Source organism: Maniola hyperantus, chromosome 20 (genome assembly GCF_902806685.2).
Source record: "Maniola hyperantus chromosome 20, iAphHyp1.2, whole genome shotgun sequence".
Taxonomy (NCBI): domain Eukaryota; kingdom Metazoa; phylum Arthropoda; class Insecta; order Lepidoptera; family Nymphalidae; genus Maniola; species Maniola hyperantus.
The window spans coordinates 5,796,279-5,813,926 of record NC_048555.1 but is presented as its reverse complement, the minus strand read 5'-3'; the positions used below and the strand labels follow the sequence as shown (position 1 = coordinate 5,813,926).

General features: G+C 36.5%; 1 protein-coding gene across 2 annotated transcripts in view; it reads left to right on the top strand.

Moving 5' to 3' along the window:
• The window catches only part of Src42A (Tyrosine-protein kinase Src42A), an 87,914-nt gene that overhangs the window by 26,881 nt on the left and 43,385 nt on the right, over positions 1–17,648 (top strand). Inside the window, exon 1 of one of the 2 annotated variants that reach the window (XM_034979730.2) lies at positions 10,521–12,354. The exons of the other annotated variant lie outside the window; for it this stretch is intronic. Coding sequence (XP_034835621.1) covers positions 10,772–12,354 — 1,583 coding nt within the window. The 5' untranslated portion in view covers positions 10,521–10,771. Of the gene's footprint in view, positions 1–10,520; positions 12,355–17,648 lie in introns of those variants that run through there. 2 annotated transcript variants of the gene reach the window in all.

The window sequence follows — 17,648 nt, the reverse complement described above, 5'->3', positions numbered from 1 at the left end:
CTTCGTGACATTCCTTTGTAATCATTTTGAAATGTAGGTTAAGGCTCCTCTTTCATGAAATCTTTTTGAACGTATTGTTTTCGCTCTCTTTGGTTTGGGAATACCTCATCCTTCGCCTGTGCAAAACATATTTTCTCTTATGGATAATTTATGCTAACACGTGGCGGGCGCTTACGAAGCGCGGACTAGGCACGGATTCAAAACATAACGAACATACAAAGTTTAGGTAATAACAACATTCATCAAATTGGTCTCTTAGCACTATTAGCACTAATAGATAATAACAGGTTAACAATTATGTTAAATTACAAGTTAAATAACAATCATGAGGCCAGTTTTTACGTCAATATATTATTTTTGTTTGAAGAACTTATTAACACTAAAATATACCTAAGCGTTAAATTAGTTCCTTAATCCTTAATGACTTTTCAGGTCCTTCCCATTAATTTAAATTAGTAACCGGGAGATATGCACAATTTTAAAAATATGTATGCTAAAAGCTCTTTCTTTACTACTTGACTTAAGTAAAACTAAACATATTTCATACGCATACTATTAAGGTCCAGAGATTATAATTAAATACCTGTTAACCATTAGGTACAACGTAACGAAGAGTTCAGCCCATCAATACAAAACGAAATAAACTGACGCATTCCCTATTCTATAGCCTATTTTATGAAGCGTTTGGGTGCAACAAACTATTCATTAGCGTTTTATTCTTAGAACGGATAGCCTTGCTTGTGTTCGATAATTGTCTATTTTCTCTATCGTCTAAAGGCTCTAGCAAGATATACATAGGTACTTTGTTTAGTTTAGTGGAGACATTTTGTGCTTTTTAGTCTTGTTTTAAGGCTTCAGACGGGAGAATGCGGAGCGCAGGACACACGCAGGCGCCGACGAGTCGCGCCTCGCGCCGCAACTTTCTACGCGTCTATAACACTCTTAAACCGTAATCTGCGGATTGACGTACTTCGCGAACGTTACGACAGGCAAATTAAATTGCACATTACGTTGCTAATCATTTCCAATTCGCAATTTTATTGGAATCCAACAGGTCGATGATTTCGAAGGGCTTTGTTCGATGATCAAACGAAGCACGCGGACACGGCGAATTTTGAGGTTTGCGTCGAGCTTTTGTATATTTACGACGCTGAAACGTCGATGACTTTTTTAAAACTATCTAACCGATTCTTCTTCTTCACTCTGGGCTGGTTTCCGCACTTAAACGTTTCCTTCTGTTGTGCGTGCATTGCCCCTCCCTGCTGAAGTCTTCACTCCAGCCATCCAAGCTCGCTCCCTGCAACAGGCCCTGCACAAAGGACTGTCGGTGACACCTATAACGAAAATGTGTTTGTTTAGTTATCTAACCGATTATAAAATGAATTTTTAAATGCTACAAATGTTCAAAAAAAATTTAACGTATCTGAATCTTTGTTTATTACTAGCCAACATTTGTTAAATTAACCACAATTATAGGTTCACTATCTTAAGTCAACTAATGCATCATTTCTGCTTTCCTATTTGAATATTTAATACTATTAAATTAAATATTCAAATAGGCAAAGTTTCACTCAATAAAACAAAATAATTTTCACATTGCAGGTTCGTAAAATCTAGAGGCTTATTTATATTTAGTTAGTGTTATTAATTTACCTTATCTTGTCATTTAGTTATGCGTGGAAAACCCCTAAACAAGAAAACAAGCTTAACCACGCTGTTTCCTAAGCATTTAAGAATTTATGATCTGAGTAATGAGTTTTGCTTTTAATAGTCGATAATAATTATTATTACTGTGGCTTATAATAATAATAACTCCTGATTTACTGCTTTGAGCTCATCAATGTTTTCAATCGACATAAAAATATTTTGAGTCATTCGTTTCAATAGTACTGTAATGACTTTAGAGAAAGTACAATTTCGATTTACTGCGAAAATTACTTATGATACAATGTTTACAATGTTCCTTTCTTAATACCTGCTTGATTGTACGGGTTTTTAGTGCCAGAAAGAAAACTTCATGCTAGTTAACCTTCTTGTAAGTAGTAAGAAATTATGTTATGTTACGTTTACAAGATATTTAGTTTCGGCTCTTTATTCTGTTGCCTTGATTAGATATATTATTATGGTTCACAACATAACTTGAATATCATTGTATTCTTTGATCAACATTTAGTACTTATCCAACTATCCAAGAGTGTAATTATATTTTGCGACAATGTACTAAGCTCTACAATCAGATTAATATAGCTTTTATCAGGACTTTTACCGACATTACAATATGCGTAGGTATACCTACTTATTCTACAATGTAGAGTATTGATAAACTAAATAACAAAACGTAGTTACAATATACATTTATGATTGTATCTTTTTCCGGTATAATATCTATCTATTTATCTACATTTTATTGAACATCGAATATATATATCAGTCATTGCGTAACATATCAAGTTTTTTTAATACAAATGACCAGAGCACGGATAACGGAACTCTAGCACGCGAATCAATTTATACTTCATTGGTTTTGAATATTATGAATGAACATAGTTGTCGCCGATCATCTTGTTACAGAGTGGTCCAACAAGATTCAAATTATGTAATACTCGGCCTGTAAAGTATTCGCTAAATATATTTGCTAAGACTTCAATTCCTTGAAGCGTTCGATTCTTGTCATAATATGTTACATTGTACCTACATATCGCATTACCTTGTCTTTAATTGCCTCTAAAAACAATAAAATAGGCATTCATTTGATACAATATACTTGATAAATATATATTTACGTGTGATATCTATAAAAGAATAAATTGCCTACTCGTAATGCAGGAGTCTGCCAATCCACACTGGGCCAGCGTGATGGAGTATGGCATACGCTCTTCTCATTCTGGGAGACCCGTGCTCAGGAGTGAGTGATCATGATAATGTTTATGAATGCAGGAGTCTTTCATTTTAAATTGAAAATTACCAAAACCTTCTGACCTTTAGTCCTCATCTAAATATATAAAAGGAAAAGCTGGCTAACTGATCTATCAACTACTGCTCAAAGTACTGGACGGATCGGGCTGAAATTTGCTATGCAGATAGCTATTATGACGTAGACATCCGCTAAGGAAGGATTTTTGAAAATTCAATCCCTAAGGGGGTAAAATAGGGGGTTGAAATTTGTGTAGTCCACGCAGAAGTCGCGAGCATAAGTTAGTTTCAGAAGTAAAATTCCTTAGCCTACGATGTAGCTCTATTGAAAACTCTTAAACCATTCAAACACAAAAAACAAATGACTCTATCGCTATATTTACAGTAGAATTAAATATGGAATTTCAAAATAACTTATCAAGCCAAGGCAAGGAAACTACAATGATGCATGAAGGGACTGTATTAATTGAAAGTGATGATGAAGTGTATGATGAGAAAAAAAGGGCGAACCTTGTTAATCGGCCGCGCTGGCGCCGCCTCCTGGCGCCAACGTCGTGGCGTTGACGGTTTCCACGAAATTACTGTGCTAGCACAGCACACCGACCGACATGAATATGTACTGACCGCTCAAAGTGCCTTTACCTTTAACACTGCCTGTCAACAACATGATATCAGCTGGACATTGTTTTAGTGGAAGAATAATATTCAGTGTGCTAACAAATTCCTCGCACGCTGATGTATGACATAATAATCTTTTGATATCCCTTGTAGTCCCAAGCTGTGATAGCCTAGTGGTTAGGACGTCCGCCTTCTAATCGGAGGTCGGGGGTTCGATCTCGGGCAAGCACCTCTAACTTTTCGGAGTTATGTGCATTTTAAGTAAATAAATATCACTTGCTTCAACGGTGAAGGAAAACATCGTGAGGAATCCTGCATGCCTGAGAGTTCTCCATAGTGTTCTCAAAGGTGTGTGAAGTCTACCAATTCGCACATGGCCAGCGTGGTAGACTATGGCCAAAACCGTTCTCACTCTGAGAGGAGACCCGTGCTCTGTAGAGAGCCGGCGATGGGTTGATCATGATGACGATGATGATGCCCTGTAGTTACTAAGTTATTGTAAACATAATAATATGAATATGTGTCTGGTGAAAAATTTAATCACTTAGCCGTTCGTGTATTCCATAACTCATCTATTATTTTTAAAAAACCACCATCCCCTGGTCAAGTTATCATTAACAATTTACCTCAATTTAATTACCTGCGGTTGATTGTAAGAAGATAGGGGGCGGACCTTGTCAAAAATATTCGCAGAATCTATTGCGTTATTCATGAAGGATGACTGACGCAAATCTAATAAGTTAGGCAAAAGCAGTGACTAAAAAACGGGCAAGTGCGAGTCAGGCTCGCGCAACGAGGGTTCCGTACAAAAGTCCTATTTTTTCGACATTTTTCACGATAATTCAAAAACTATGATGCGTAAAAATAAATAAAAATCTGTTTTAAAATCCACAGATAAAGCCCTTTCATATGATACCCCACTTGATATAGTTATCTAACTTCAAATATTGAAAATACTGATTTTAGTTCATGACCACAACTTATTTTTTTTGTGTGATTTAACCACAAATTCACGGTTTTCAGATTTTTCCCTAATGTATGCTATAAGACCTACCTACCTGCCAAATTTCATTATTCTAGGTCAACGGTAAGTACCCTGTAGGTTTCTTGACAGACAGACAGAAAACAAAGTGATCCTATAAGGGTTCCGTTTTTCCTTTTGAGGTACGGAACCCTAAAATTTTTTAGATATTGTCTGATATAGATAAATAGTTGAATTTGTTCAGCACCTATAGGTATAGGTAAGATGGTAAGGCGAGTAGTAAACACTACTGCTAAAATTATTGTACAGTAGCCGGCAAGAAGTATTGTACATCGACCTTTAGAATGAGATTTCGGCTTTGTAGGCTTTTTGTCACTCAAAATACCTATGTGACGTTTTGTCGGTCTAAAAGACCCGCTACGAAACCGCTATCTCTTTTTATTTTTAAAGGTCGATGTACAATATTTTCTGCCGCGTACTGTACCTACAAGCTTAAATGCTCGCGACTTCGTCCGCTAGGAACAACATATTTCAAACCCTATTTTACCCCCTTAGATGTTGAATTTTCAAAAATTCTTTCTAAGCAGATGTCTACGTCACAATAACTATCTGCATGCTAAATTTCAGCCCGATCCGTACCGTAGTTTGAGCTGTGCGTTGATATATCAGTCAGTCAGTCAGCTTTTTCTTTTATTATATATCTGTACGGAATTTGCATGCAGTGTTTACTTTTAAAAGATTTAACATAGTTGTGCATGATAGAAAAACCTATGTATTTATTATAGTTAGTAAGTTTTATGTTAAAATCGCTAGTATACCATTCAATAAAAATAAAAAATAAAATTATCTTTAGATTGGTTTAGTTATTTTCTTAGTTTGGCGTATCTGCACGAACCAAGAAAATAACATCTATCACGTAACTTCTGGCTAACTGGTAAGTGATTCCTGCAAAAAAAAACTAAACACTGTCCTAACTTTTTCGTGTCTCAGAAGCACAGTACCTACTTTTTCCACTTTTTCCATATGAGATATATTATTATGCTGAGTTAAAATGTATTTGAAAATCAAAAGTAAATAAAACCGGCCAAGTGCGAATCAGACTCGCGCACTGAGGGTTCCGTACTACAATCGTATTTTATTGTCATTTTGCACGATAAATCAAAAACTACTTACTAGATCTCGTCCAAACCAATTTTCGGTGGAAGTTGGCATGGTAATGTACATCATATTTTTTTTTAGTTTTATCATTCTCTTATTTTAGAAGTTACAGGGAGGGGGGACACACATTTTACCACTTTAAAAGTGTCTTTCGCGCAAACTATGGGGAACCCCCAAAATTTATTGTTTTTTTTATATTTTTGTGTGAAAATCTTAATGCGGTTCACAGAATACATCTACTTACCAAGTTTTAACAGTAGTATAGCTCTTATAGTTTCGGAAAAAAGTGGCTGTGACATACGGACGGATAGACAGACAGACATGACGAATCTATAAGGGTTCCGTTTTTTGCCATTTGGCTACGGAACCCTAAAAATGATGTAGATGCTATCTATTATTATAGTTCTTGAAAAATCTGTACACGGACATTGACAAGAAAAAATCCAATTCGTAATCGATCTACTAGTAAAGAACTTGACCTATAAGCAAGGTTGGGACGTCAGACTGTAAACAAAACTTGAGTCATTTTAAACCAATTTTATAAGTTTATTTTTTTCGAAATCAAGCTGATTCTAGGTACTCAGAATGTATGTAACAAGTGAAACGGGGCATATTTTATTCATATATTTCGATAAAGATCGAAATTGCTTCCGATGTATCTCTGTCAAACTGTCATAATGGCTGAAGCTTAATCATAATGACCTACAAAGCTTTTGGTATTCGGGTTTCCCAAGTAAATCTGATAATTTTGGCACATCCACAATAAAGAATAATTAATGTACGCTACCGTGTTATTTTAAATCGAAACAGCCAGTCATTAATGAAATTAAAACAACTTGAGCGATAAAATATATAACTTTTCGAAACTTAAATATTAAGAAGTAGGCCACTTACTTTTGGTCAATGGTTGGGCTGACTTAGACATCGAAATTGAAGCCAATGTCAAGTTCAAAAACACTTATTTAAACTTGGCAGGTGTTCCTGAAAACTGAACTGATAGTAAAAACGGTTAGTACATGGGGCACGTATCAAGCATAGTAGAGCACCCTCGTTTTTGCATTATTTTTCACGAAGCACTCAAGAACTTTATTACTTTTTCCTTCTTCTGCATCTTACTCGTATAGGTATTGGTCTTAATTTTGTCTGGTAGAAGTTCTACCAGGAAACTATTAAGAGCAACTAAAACTGTTTCTTCTTTTTACCCGACTACGGCAAAGCCAAAAGGAAGGGTTATGATTTTGGCAGTCTATGTATGTATGTGTGTACCACTATTGCGGCTGAACTACTAGACCGATTTTGATGAATGAGGTGTCAATTGCTTCGTTGTCCGGGTGACATAGGCTACATTTTATACGAACAAAATCGATCCGACGGATGTAACATCCTAAAATGTGGAGGTCTCCAAATTTTTTAGGGTTCCGTACCTCAAAAGGAAAAACGGAACCCTTATAGGATCACTTTGTTGTCTGTCTGTCTGTCTGTCTGTCTGTCCGTCTGTCTGTCAAGAAACCTACAGGGTACTTCCCGTTGACCTAGAATCATGAAATTTGGCAGGTAGGTAGATCTTATAGCTGACATTTGGGGAAAAATCTGAAAACCGTGAATTTAGGGTTAGATCACACAAAAAAAAATTAAATTGTGGTCATGAACTAATAATTAGTATTTTCAACTTTCGAAATGAGTGACTATATCAAGTGGGGTATATGAAAGGTCTTCACCTGTACATTCTGAAACAGATTTTTATTTATTTTAATGCATCATAGTTTTTGAATTATCGTGCAAAATGTCGAAAAAATACGACTGTAGTACGGAACCCTCATTGCGCGAGCCTGACTCGCACTTGGCCGGTTTTTTTAAATTATAATATGTACATACACAAATTAACACTTGAGATATTTTTCCTGCTGTTTGGTGTTACCAAAATTCCGCTAAACAGAAAGCTGTTCTTCGAAGCCGCTCGCTTGGACCTTGTTAGCACTCGGATGCTGTGACGGCAGTAATATTACGCATTGTGTTCCGTCGTTTACGATGTGCTTTAATCCAACCTGCTTGTCACCCATTATTGTTTGTGGACTTGACCTTTTTCACGTACGTCCCTTCACTATGAGCTAAGCATTTGTTGTCTTACAACGAAGTGTGATCATGTTATTACAAAGCCCACTCTTTGGATTCCAATTATTTTTATCAGAAGTACCCCATTCAACTAGTGTGATTTTTAAAATCTGTTTCGGAGTTTACACTAATATTATAAAGAAGAAAAGTGCCTTTGTTTGTTTGGGATAATCTCTAGATTTACCGAACCGGCAACTTCAATTTCTTCCTTGTACTTACTTACTCTATCATATTATGTTAACTTACTCTATTACGAAAGCGTTCTGTAATATTCACATATGGTTTTCCCCAATTAGCTTACTTCTACGGTATATACATAGCTTGGTTGGATTTAACAACATTTCTATTAAACATAAATTATATAATTTTTTTCGCCGCTCGTACTTAAAATCAATTTTCAAAATCTAGCTATTAAATATCTAATTCAGTAAAATATCGTCTACTCTCTTACCAGTTCGAAAAAATATTACAAGTGGGTTGACACTAATAAAATCTTTACCTAAGTAATCTGTTCATACGTGATTCTTCACATGCATAGATAGGTACTCTTAGGCCATAAACTACTAGAAGTCTGTGTCTTAGGCCAAAAATGTATGTCAGTAATATTTTTCAATGCCTATTGCGAATAATTAATTATTCATCATCAGTGTTATCTGATAGCTAACGATTATTATCGAATACTTACAGTTCAAAGTGCAGATTGAGGAAAAAGGGTTGAAATATGACGGCCACGGCCCCCGCTGTTATGTTGAATGTTCTAACTATAGTCAAAACAGTCACGAGAAAAACGCTAATAAAGCTTTTCCAAATTGACCGAACCAAATATATACCCTTTCAAGCTTAATTAGTTATTGGTTAAGAGCTAGATGTTAAGTCATATAGAATTAGTTAAATAAGAACCTCAAATAAAAAAGACATACTTAATATAATACAAAGTTGACATTCTTCGTTGCTGACCCACACAAAGGTTGATTAGTCGCTGTGTGGATAATTAATACCTGATTTGTCTGTCCTAGATACGGGACGCGCATCACAAAATGCGCCGGCGCCGATACTAACTGTTGATTGGCATTAGCGCATGTAATTGCGTTTAGCTTATACATTGCATCCTTCAAGTTCAACTGCTAATTATTATGAGCTTTGTCCGCCGTTATAAACGTATTATCAAACAATTGTAACTTTTTGTACCATTGAATTTGAAGATTTTGATTGACGCTAAAGGCTTTGGACATGTTAGAAATTTTTGTTAGTCGTGATTAAATAATTATACGAGTAAAGAATCTTCTTCTTCGCGTGCTTCTCCGACTAGCGAAGGTTGGCACTCAGCTTTGTGTATTCCACTAAGTTCTCCGTGAGACGAAATAGTTCTGCAGCACACGCGATTTCCATCCACTCCCGGATCTTGCGCAGCCAGGACTTTTCTGACTTGTGAAGAATACAATAGATATTTTCTTACAAATCGAATATACACTTTAAGTACATAGACTTTCTATTTATATATTATAGTATCCCATGACACGATGAACTGCTCTGTCTATTCCACAACGTCAGTGATACAAAGACAAGCAATAGTACCTTATACATCGATGTTTAAGACTACTTAGCTGTTCCAATAGGGCCAATACAATACGGTCTAACTGTACTTGACAGGGTGACCGGAGAAGAGGTGGGATAACTTACCGCCTACCGTTCAATAAACAGCTCACTTTTAATGACCCAACGGAACGTTTAACATATTCATCATCATCATCATCATGATCAACCCATTACCGGCTCACTACTGAGCACGGGTCTCCCCTCAGAGTGAGAAGGGCTTAGGCCATAGTCTGCCACACTGGCCCAATGCGGATTGGCACTTTGGGAATATGGAGAACTCTCAGGCATGCAGGTTTCCTCACGATGTTTTCCTCAACCGTTAAAGCAAGTGATATTAGGAATTGTTTTTAAAAACGCACATCACTCCGAAAATTTACAGGTGCGTGCCTGGGAGATTGAATCCCCGACCTCCCGAAAAGAAGGCGGATGTCTTAACTTAACCACTACACTATCGCCGCTTTTTTACACTTTTTTTTCACATATTTGATAATATAAAGCAATGCGTTGTAATGAGTGATCGCTGACGATGAATGTAAATGTCTGTTAATCGTTGAGTTACAATAAACGATGTCCGCGGTAGACGAATGTTTTACTAATTTCAATTCGCAGCCGTTGCGTCAGTAACGCGAATCTTGAATTGGTATGCCTGTATACTTTATGCTAATAATGAAATTTGTGGAAAACGTAACACTGTTAATTTTCTTGTGATCGTGTTCCATTTGTATAATATTAAAATTGTTGGCGTAGGAATGTTTTCATGTATCTTTATTCCATTTAAATTGTTTTTTTATGAAAATAAAAATGCTGCTCTTATGCTCTAAGTTGTTTCGTATGTTTACTATGCAGATATTATAAAATTACAACTGTACAAAAATTAAATTGAATTAAGTAATTTAAAATTATGCCGCGTTATAAATTAATAATTTAAAATACCTTGTTACCTCTCTAGGCTTTAAAACTGATAAATTCCTATGGTAATCAATTGAAAGAGGTTTAATAGGTCACATTTAATATTATACCGTTACTTATATAATTTACCGGAGTGCATGGGATAAAAATTGATGTATGATCATAAGAGATGGCTCGTTGGTGCGGCGGGGCGGTGCAGGCGGCGTCGCTGCGCGTGCGACTCTCACCGCCTTATCTCTCGCGACCTCCGCCGCGCCCGGACGCGTACGCTAGCCGCGCACCGCATCGCTTGCACTCGCCGCGTCCGCGCTATGTCGCCCTATGGACGTCATACTTACGTGTTTAAAGTTTCATATTGTTTTTGTTTTATGAAAGGCCGTTGCCCGTAAATGCGCCAGTGATTTTGAGTAACATTGTGATAGTTTTTCGAACTGTTAATAAAGTAGTATCTAGTGTTTTAATCTTTTTAACTTGGACTCGATCATGGTGTCAGAAGGGGCTCTGCCCGTTGTATGGTGTATGCGCGATAATCAGCTAGTACCTCATCAAGTATCCGGTGTTAAGTTACAAGGGGCCGTCACTGGAGCCCATATAGCTGCCGTTACAGACTTTTTGCGCATGGTAGCTGGAACACCGATAATTATACCACCGACAGCGGTGGCCGAAAGTTTAGAAAATGACATTAACAAAGAAAAAGAAAATACGACTCGACGACGTAAGATGTCCATGCAAGTGGAGGTTCCTTGTGTTTTCCTTTCTGAAAGTGCACTACAAAAGGCAAAGAGCCGAAATAATTCCTTAGAAGAAAATGAAACACTTGAAAATTCCAGCCCATTTACGACGAAATACCCCGAATTAGATAGTCAATTTTGTATTAGTAAAACCAAAAATCCGAAATATGAAGAACGAAATGGGACAGATAACGATGGTTTCTCCCAAAGAATAACGCGGATTATCGAATTAGATGACTTTAATTCAGAAACTATGACTGAAACCGATAAAGAACCTTTACAAAGGATAACTAGGATAATAGAATTTGAAAACGATAAATTTTCTTCGCCTGTAACAATAGACGAAGATAGTGAAATGCCTCAAAAAATTACTAGAATTATAGAATTTAATGAAGATAATTCAGTCTCAACCCTTACAAATAATAATGAAAATATTGATGAGGAATCGCAATCTCAAAAATTAACTAGATTAAATGAACCTGCTAAAGAAAATAATTTTCTTAGTATGGCTAAAATAATAGAAATGGAAAACGAAAAATCAAATGAAAGGAGAATATCCTTAACTAGCGAACGAGATATAGGTTGTGGGATAAGTGAAAAATGTAATGCAAATGTTACAGTTAGATCTAAGCCGATACAAAGAGGCAGATTTAGTGTTGACTCTTCTTGCTCCGAAAACTCTTACGCTAACATAGAGACCATAAATAGTACTCTTAAGAGTTTACAGGACGTAAGAAAAGAAGATGCTACTGATTTCGTGACGAGCACCGAGTCATTTACATCTTGTAAACCGATAGTTCGGTCGCGATTTCGAAGAAAAAAGACCTCTGTTTGTTCGATTGGCTCGTCGGACTGTGATGATGAAATAGACGTAATTTTTAAATCTAAACCAAAATCTAGTCAATGGGTTAGCTTGGATTGGATACCACCACATCCCAAAGAAGAGCCAGTGATTACGCAAGTCTGTGATAAAAATGATTTTATTTCAAAGTGGATAGCCGATCAGAATTCTCAAGAATCATGCATAGTTCATGAAGAAAGAAGAAGAAGCCTTCCTCCGAAATCGAACGAAATTTATTTACAAAATATGCGAAGGTTTAGTGACGGCTTGCAAATTTGCAAAGAGGATGCAGCTAGTGATTCTCCAGCAACAGTAAAATGGAAATGGCATGACATTGTTAAAAGGCATATTCAGTTATTAAAAAACGACAAAGGCTTCCGAAGACAAAGGGGTAGCTGGATACGCACAGCTGAAAGACTCTCGGGAACAAACGAAAACAATAAGAGTACGGAGCCTCTGCCCTTAGATACTTACATGAAACTAAACACTATGCTGTAAGTAAATAGTTTATATTATGTACATTAAAAAATTTGCAACCAAACCACTGCCAAAATTGTTAGAAGGTGCTGAGGCGTATCGATATCTACATCGGTCTATTTAACTTAAACATAGCATACTGAACGAGTCATTCATTCTGTCAGTCAGTCGAACTGTTAGAGGGGCGGATCAACAAATTCCTGAAAAGCCTCTGGTGCTGCAAATGTTCACGGGCAGCGGTAACTAAGCACTTAACATTATGACCGGCTGTTCGTTTGTTCGCTGTTTATATTTAAAAGAAACCTTTGTTATTTTGATATTTTACATTTCCAATTTTTCAACTTAATGCTGATCTGATGACGTAGTTCTTCGTAGTAATTATTATTATTAATACTAAATATTTTTAGTACAAGTACAAAATCACGGCTTTTATAAATTGCCAATACTAATCTACTAGGCCCTTATTAATTAGGTACTTAACAGGTTATCTTCAAGTTATGCATATGATTCCTTCGCATTACCTTCTTGTTTGTAATAGTTGCGTGTAGCTGAGGCTGATCGATTGGTAGTCCGATCTTTTGATAATACGCCGGTCAAGAAGTGCATGTTACGAGAGCTGTCCGGCGCACGCGCTTCCGCAAGGCCGGTTGATTAGAATGCAGGGTGCTCGCGTCCAAGGCTACGCTAGCGCGATCGGTCGCTGCTCCGACACCAATCTTCCTCTCAGTAGTTTGGCGATCCGAAGTCCGCTCAGGAAGTAACCTATGAAGGTGACGCTTACGAAACCTGTAGCCAGCCGATCGGAAGTGGCTGTGATTTGAATTTTGTTCGCACCTATTGTTCGTGATTTTTTTTGACGCTTCCTCAATCTAATTCTATTTTATTCTTAGATCTATTACGCACCTTATCAGTTACCTTTAAATTTTACAAATTGAATTAAGATACTTACTATCCTTCTCATTGGGTTTGGAGATTCTTGCTTACTAGCGAGCCGGCGTTGGATTGTTGATGACGATGATGATGATAACTTATTAGCAAAAATCCATACTAAATATTATAAATGCGAAAGTGTTTATGTCTGCCTGCTAGCATTTCACGGCCCATCTGTTCAACCGATTTTAACGAAATTTGGTATAGACATAGCTTGCATCCTGGGAAAGGACATATGTTACTTTGTATTCCAGAAAATCAATGAGTTGCCACGGCATTTTTAAAACCTAAATCCACGCGGACGAAGTCGCGGGCATCATCTAGTATAAAGCTCAAAGTCATTCTGCGGATAACAATGTAAACAGTAGTAAGTTATAAATATCGTTGGACATCCCAACCGCTAGAGAGCGCGGAAAGTAGCGGCGGCGGTGGGCGGTGAGGCAAACTACACGGACGTGTCGGTATCGGTTTCACCCATCAGCCTTGAGGGATACTCTGGTTGCACAATCATAATTATTCCTACTATTCCTATGTATAATAAAATCTACTTCATTAACGATATATTTAACTTTGATACTATAGGTCACATATTTTACGAGATCATAAACTTTGAACCGCAGACGTTTCGATGTTCAGCTGGTCAATTCCGTAAAACCTGAATCAATCATTATTACAATCGCAATTTTTGTGATTGGCTGAATTTATGGTATTCTTGTTGCCAATAGTGAGAGAGCGTCAACCAATCAGAGGTGATTGCGATCGTGACATTGTAGTTGTAATTCTACTGCAATAGCGCAGCAGCGGGCCGATTGCGAATCGACTGCATCTATCATTTAATGACAGCATCAATGTCAAAATATGGTTTTCCTATCACGGTTCGGTGAGACAGTCCACAAAGGATAGATGTGGACAAAAAATGTTTTGACAGTTCATTTACACTATCGATAAAATTTATTGTATGAAAAATGCTATTGCGGACGCGTTTTGAAGTTTGATGTCATATAAGAACCAAGACAAATGTTACGTCAAATGAGGTTTTCATTGAATCAACTCGAGAGGTGTTTTTATCAGTGACATAAGCTATCCGCAAATCGTTTTACTACTCATATTAATTAAAATAAAGTTATGAAAGGGATTAAAAAAGGCTATAGTAATTCTTCTGCTAGATAAGAAATCAATTATTAATTTTAGAAGCTAGTATAATAGTATAAAAGCATTTTTAGATTAATATAAGTCTCATAAGTACTTTTAAAAGAATATGTGATGACTCTTTCATTAGTAGGTTTGATGCACAGAGTACATTAAATATAGAGGTATACTAACACTGAGAAATGAGAATCACAGAGTACTTTTTACACGCACCTATAACTTCTTGGAGAACAGTTATGTGCATTTTAACTAAATAATTAAATATCATTGCTTTAACGGTGATGGAAAACATCGTGTGGAAACCTGCATGCCTGAGAGTTCTCCAAAATGTTATCAAAGGTGTGTGAAGTGAAGTCTACCAATCCGCTTTTGGCCAGCATGGTAGACTATGGCCAAAACTCTTCTCACACTCAAGAGAACCGTACTCTATAGTGAGCCAGCGACAAGCTGAACATAATAGTATACCTTTGACTCCTTTGAGAACAATATGGAGAACTCTCAGGCATGCAGATTTCCTCATGATGTTTCCTTCACCGCTAAATCAAGTTAAGTATAATTAATTGTTTAAAACGCACATAACTCTTAGAGATGCGTACCTAGAATTGAACCCCCAACCTTCAATTATTCAGAGGTGGACATCCTAACCACTAGGCTCTTCGGGGAACTTCTAAAATTATTCCCCAAAGTAATGTCCAAAAGTCAAATCATTTTCTGATTTAATTGATTTAGCTTTCGAAATTACTTCGGAATTTAAATTATTTAGGCAAATAAAACAACAGTTTGATGATTTTTTATGTATTCTTTTATTAAAGTAGATTAGATTCTGACATTTTAATTATATCACCATCTGCTTCTTATAAATCTAATCTGGCACCGTTCATTATTTTATTTGTCTCTGCACGGGGTCCAAGAGCTCGAGTTCACAACATATCCCAATCCATATCTTTGTCAGGATGAAGAAATGAATGCAGCACTGTATCACCTTTGCCTGAAAAAAATTATGATAACTGAGTAAGTGACCACTGACTGTGTTGCTTAAAATTGTTTCTTTAAATATTTGTGGTGCGAAGGAGTAAGAAACATCCAAACTTTCATATGAAGAGCAACGTTTTAGGCAGCTCTAGATACATAAGGAAACATACTCGAGAAAGCACTTGTAGTGTGGAGGTACTTACTATGAAGTCATAACCACCAGTAGCAATGGACTCGATTTGTATAATAGGTACTTTATGAAACGCTGTTAAAACTCCTCTAACTTTTCGGAGTTTAATACCATTGTAACAACTAAATATCACTTGCTTAGCTGTGAAGGAAAAGGAAGATCGTGAGGAAACCCGCATGAGAGCCTTTACTTGTATTGAATGATAACGTTTGTTAACTTACGAGTTCTAACTTCCAAGCAGCCACAGTCCGTCAATAAAGATCCCAATACTTAGGCAAATCAGTGCCCAGGCATTTGCGTATAAGTTCAGTGAGAAAAACTAAGTCTCCGGAGTCCGAGGAGCAAGCAAAGTTGCAGAATTAATCACAAAAAACAAACGCGTAAACTAAGGAAAAACAACAAAAAATTGTACTTTGTGGTCTGGGGTTCTAAATAGTTACCACAGACTAACTACTTATTTGTAATAAGTAACGTAGCCAAATTTAGGAGACTGTTATGACCATGTAAATTGCTAGATTACCAAGTGATTACCATAGATATTCGATTTAGTCGGGTTATAAATAGGTCCGTGCTACCAATACGTCATCAAAATGTCGATAATGACCAAATGCGATATAGTGCATTAGTCGTCCGCGATAGCAAATTTATCAACTGTAACGATCACGATTCTTAAGGATATTTCTATTGCGATGTCACATGTCAGTTTACGGCAATCGGCCTGCAGGTCACGGGCAACGTCAATGTCAAAATCACACATTTCATCACTTATGTCACAGTTCACGACAGTTAAGGACCTTCTAACAAAACGTCGAGGCTTGACGTCACTGGCAGGTTGACATGTTAGTACATTTGACGCTGATAGCCCTAATGTACGTAGTCCAATTTTTTATGATGACTGAAATCGTACTTTTGGCATGAATTTTGTCACATAAAGTGAAAATGGCACGTAAGGAGTTAATTTTACGCGTTGCATTTGTCATATCGTCGATTCAAGATCAAACCGAGAGTTCCCTCACTCTACTTCTCTCTGCTTATGTTAGAATAACTTTATCAATATAGTTATAATTTATTCATTTCACAATCAATAATTTTATAGGTCACTGTTGACTTAAGTTTACCAGTTTTTAGGGTTCCGTACCTCAAAAGGAAAAACGGAACCCTTATAGGATCACTTTGTTGTCTGTCTGTCTGTCTGTCAAGAAACCTACAGGGTACTTCCCGTTGACCTAGAATCATGAAATTTAGCAGGTAGGTAGATCTTATAGCTGACATTTGGGGAAAAATCTGAAAACCGTGAATTTAGGGTTAGATCACAAAAAAAAAATTAAATTGTGGTCATGAACTAATAATTAGTATTTTCAACTTTCAAAGTGAGTGACTATATCAAGTGGGGTATCATATGAAAAGTCCTCACCTGTACATTCTAAAACATATTTTTATTTATTTTTATGCATCATAGTTTTTGAATTATCGTGCAAAATGTCGAAAAAATACGGCTGTAGTACGGAACCCTCATTGCGCGAGCCTGACTCGCACTTGGCCGGTTTTTTTAGTGTTGATCAATGTTTCTTATTCGAAAACGCCTTTGTTATACCTGCCAAACATCAACATGGCTATTGTGTTGATTGCATATAGAATCGATTTTTGAAACAAAGTAACACATTCACATGAAAATATTTGTTTACAGATTGACTGAAACAATGTTTACTTGAAACAGTCACTATTCATAGGTTCAAAATTATTGTTTTTATTCAAACGTATGGTAATGCCAGTCAGGACTATATTTTTTGTCTTTTTAACGTAAACATTTATATAACATTCTTATGACATTCATGACATTCATTTGTAACATTATGACATTTATGACATTCATGTGTAATGTCATAACTTCATAACTCATAATATATATCTAATCGCCGAAATGTATGTATGTACCCTCCGAACTATTGCACCAAATTGGATCATTTTTTTTTGTGTTCGTTATTGTCAGGCATTTGTCAGGAGAAGGTTTGTATGAATTTTTTTTTTTGGAAAATCCACGGGAAAATACAGATCCGCGGGACACGTATG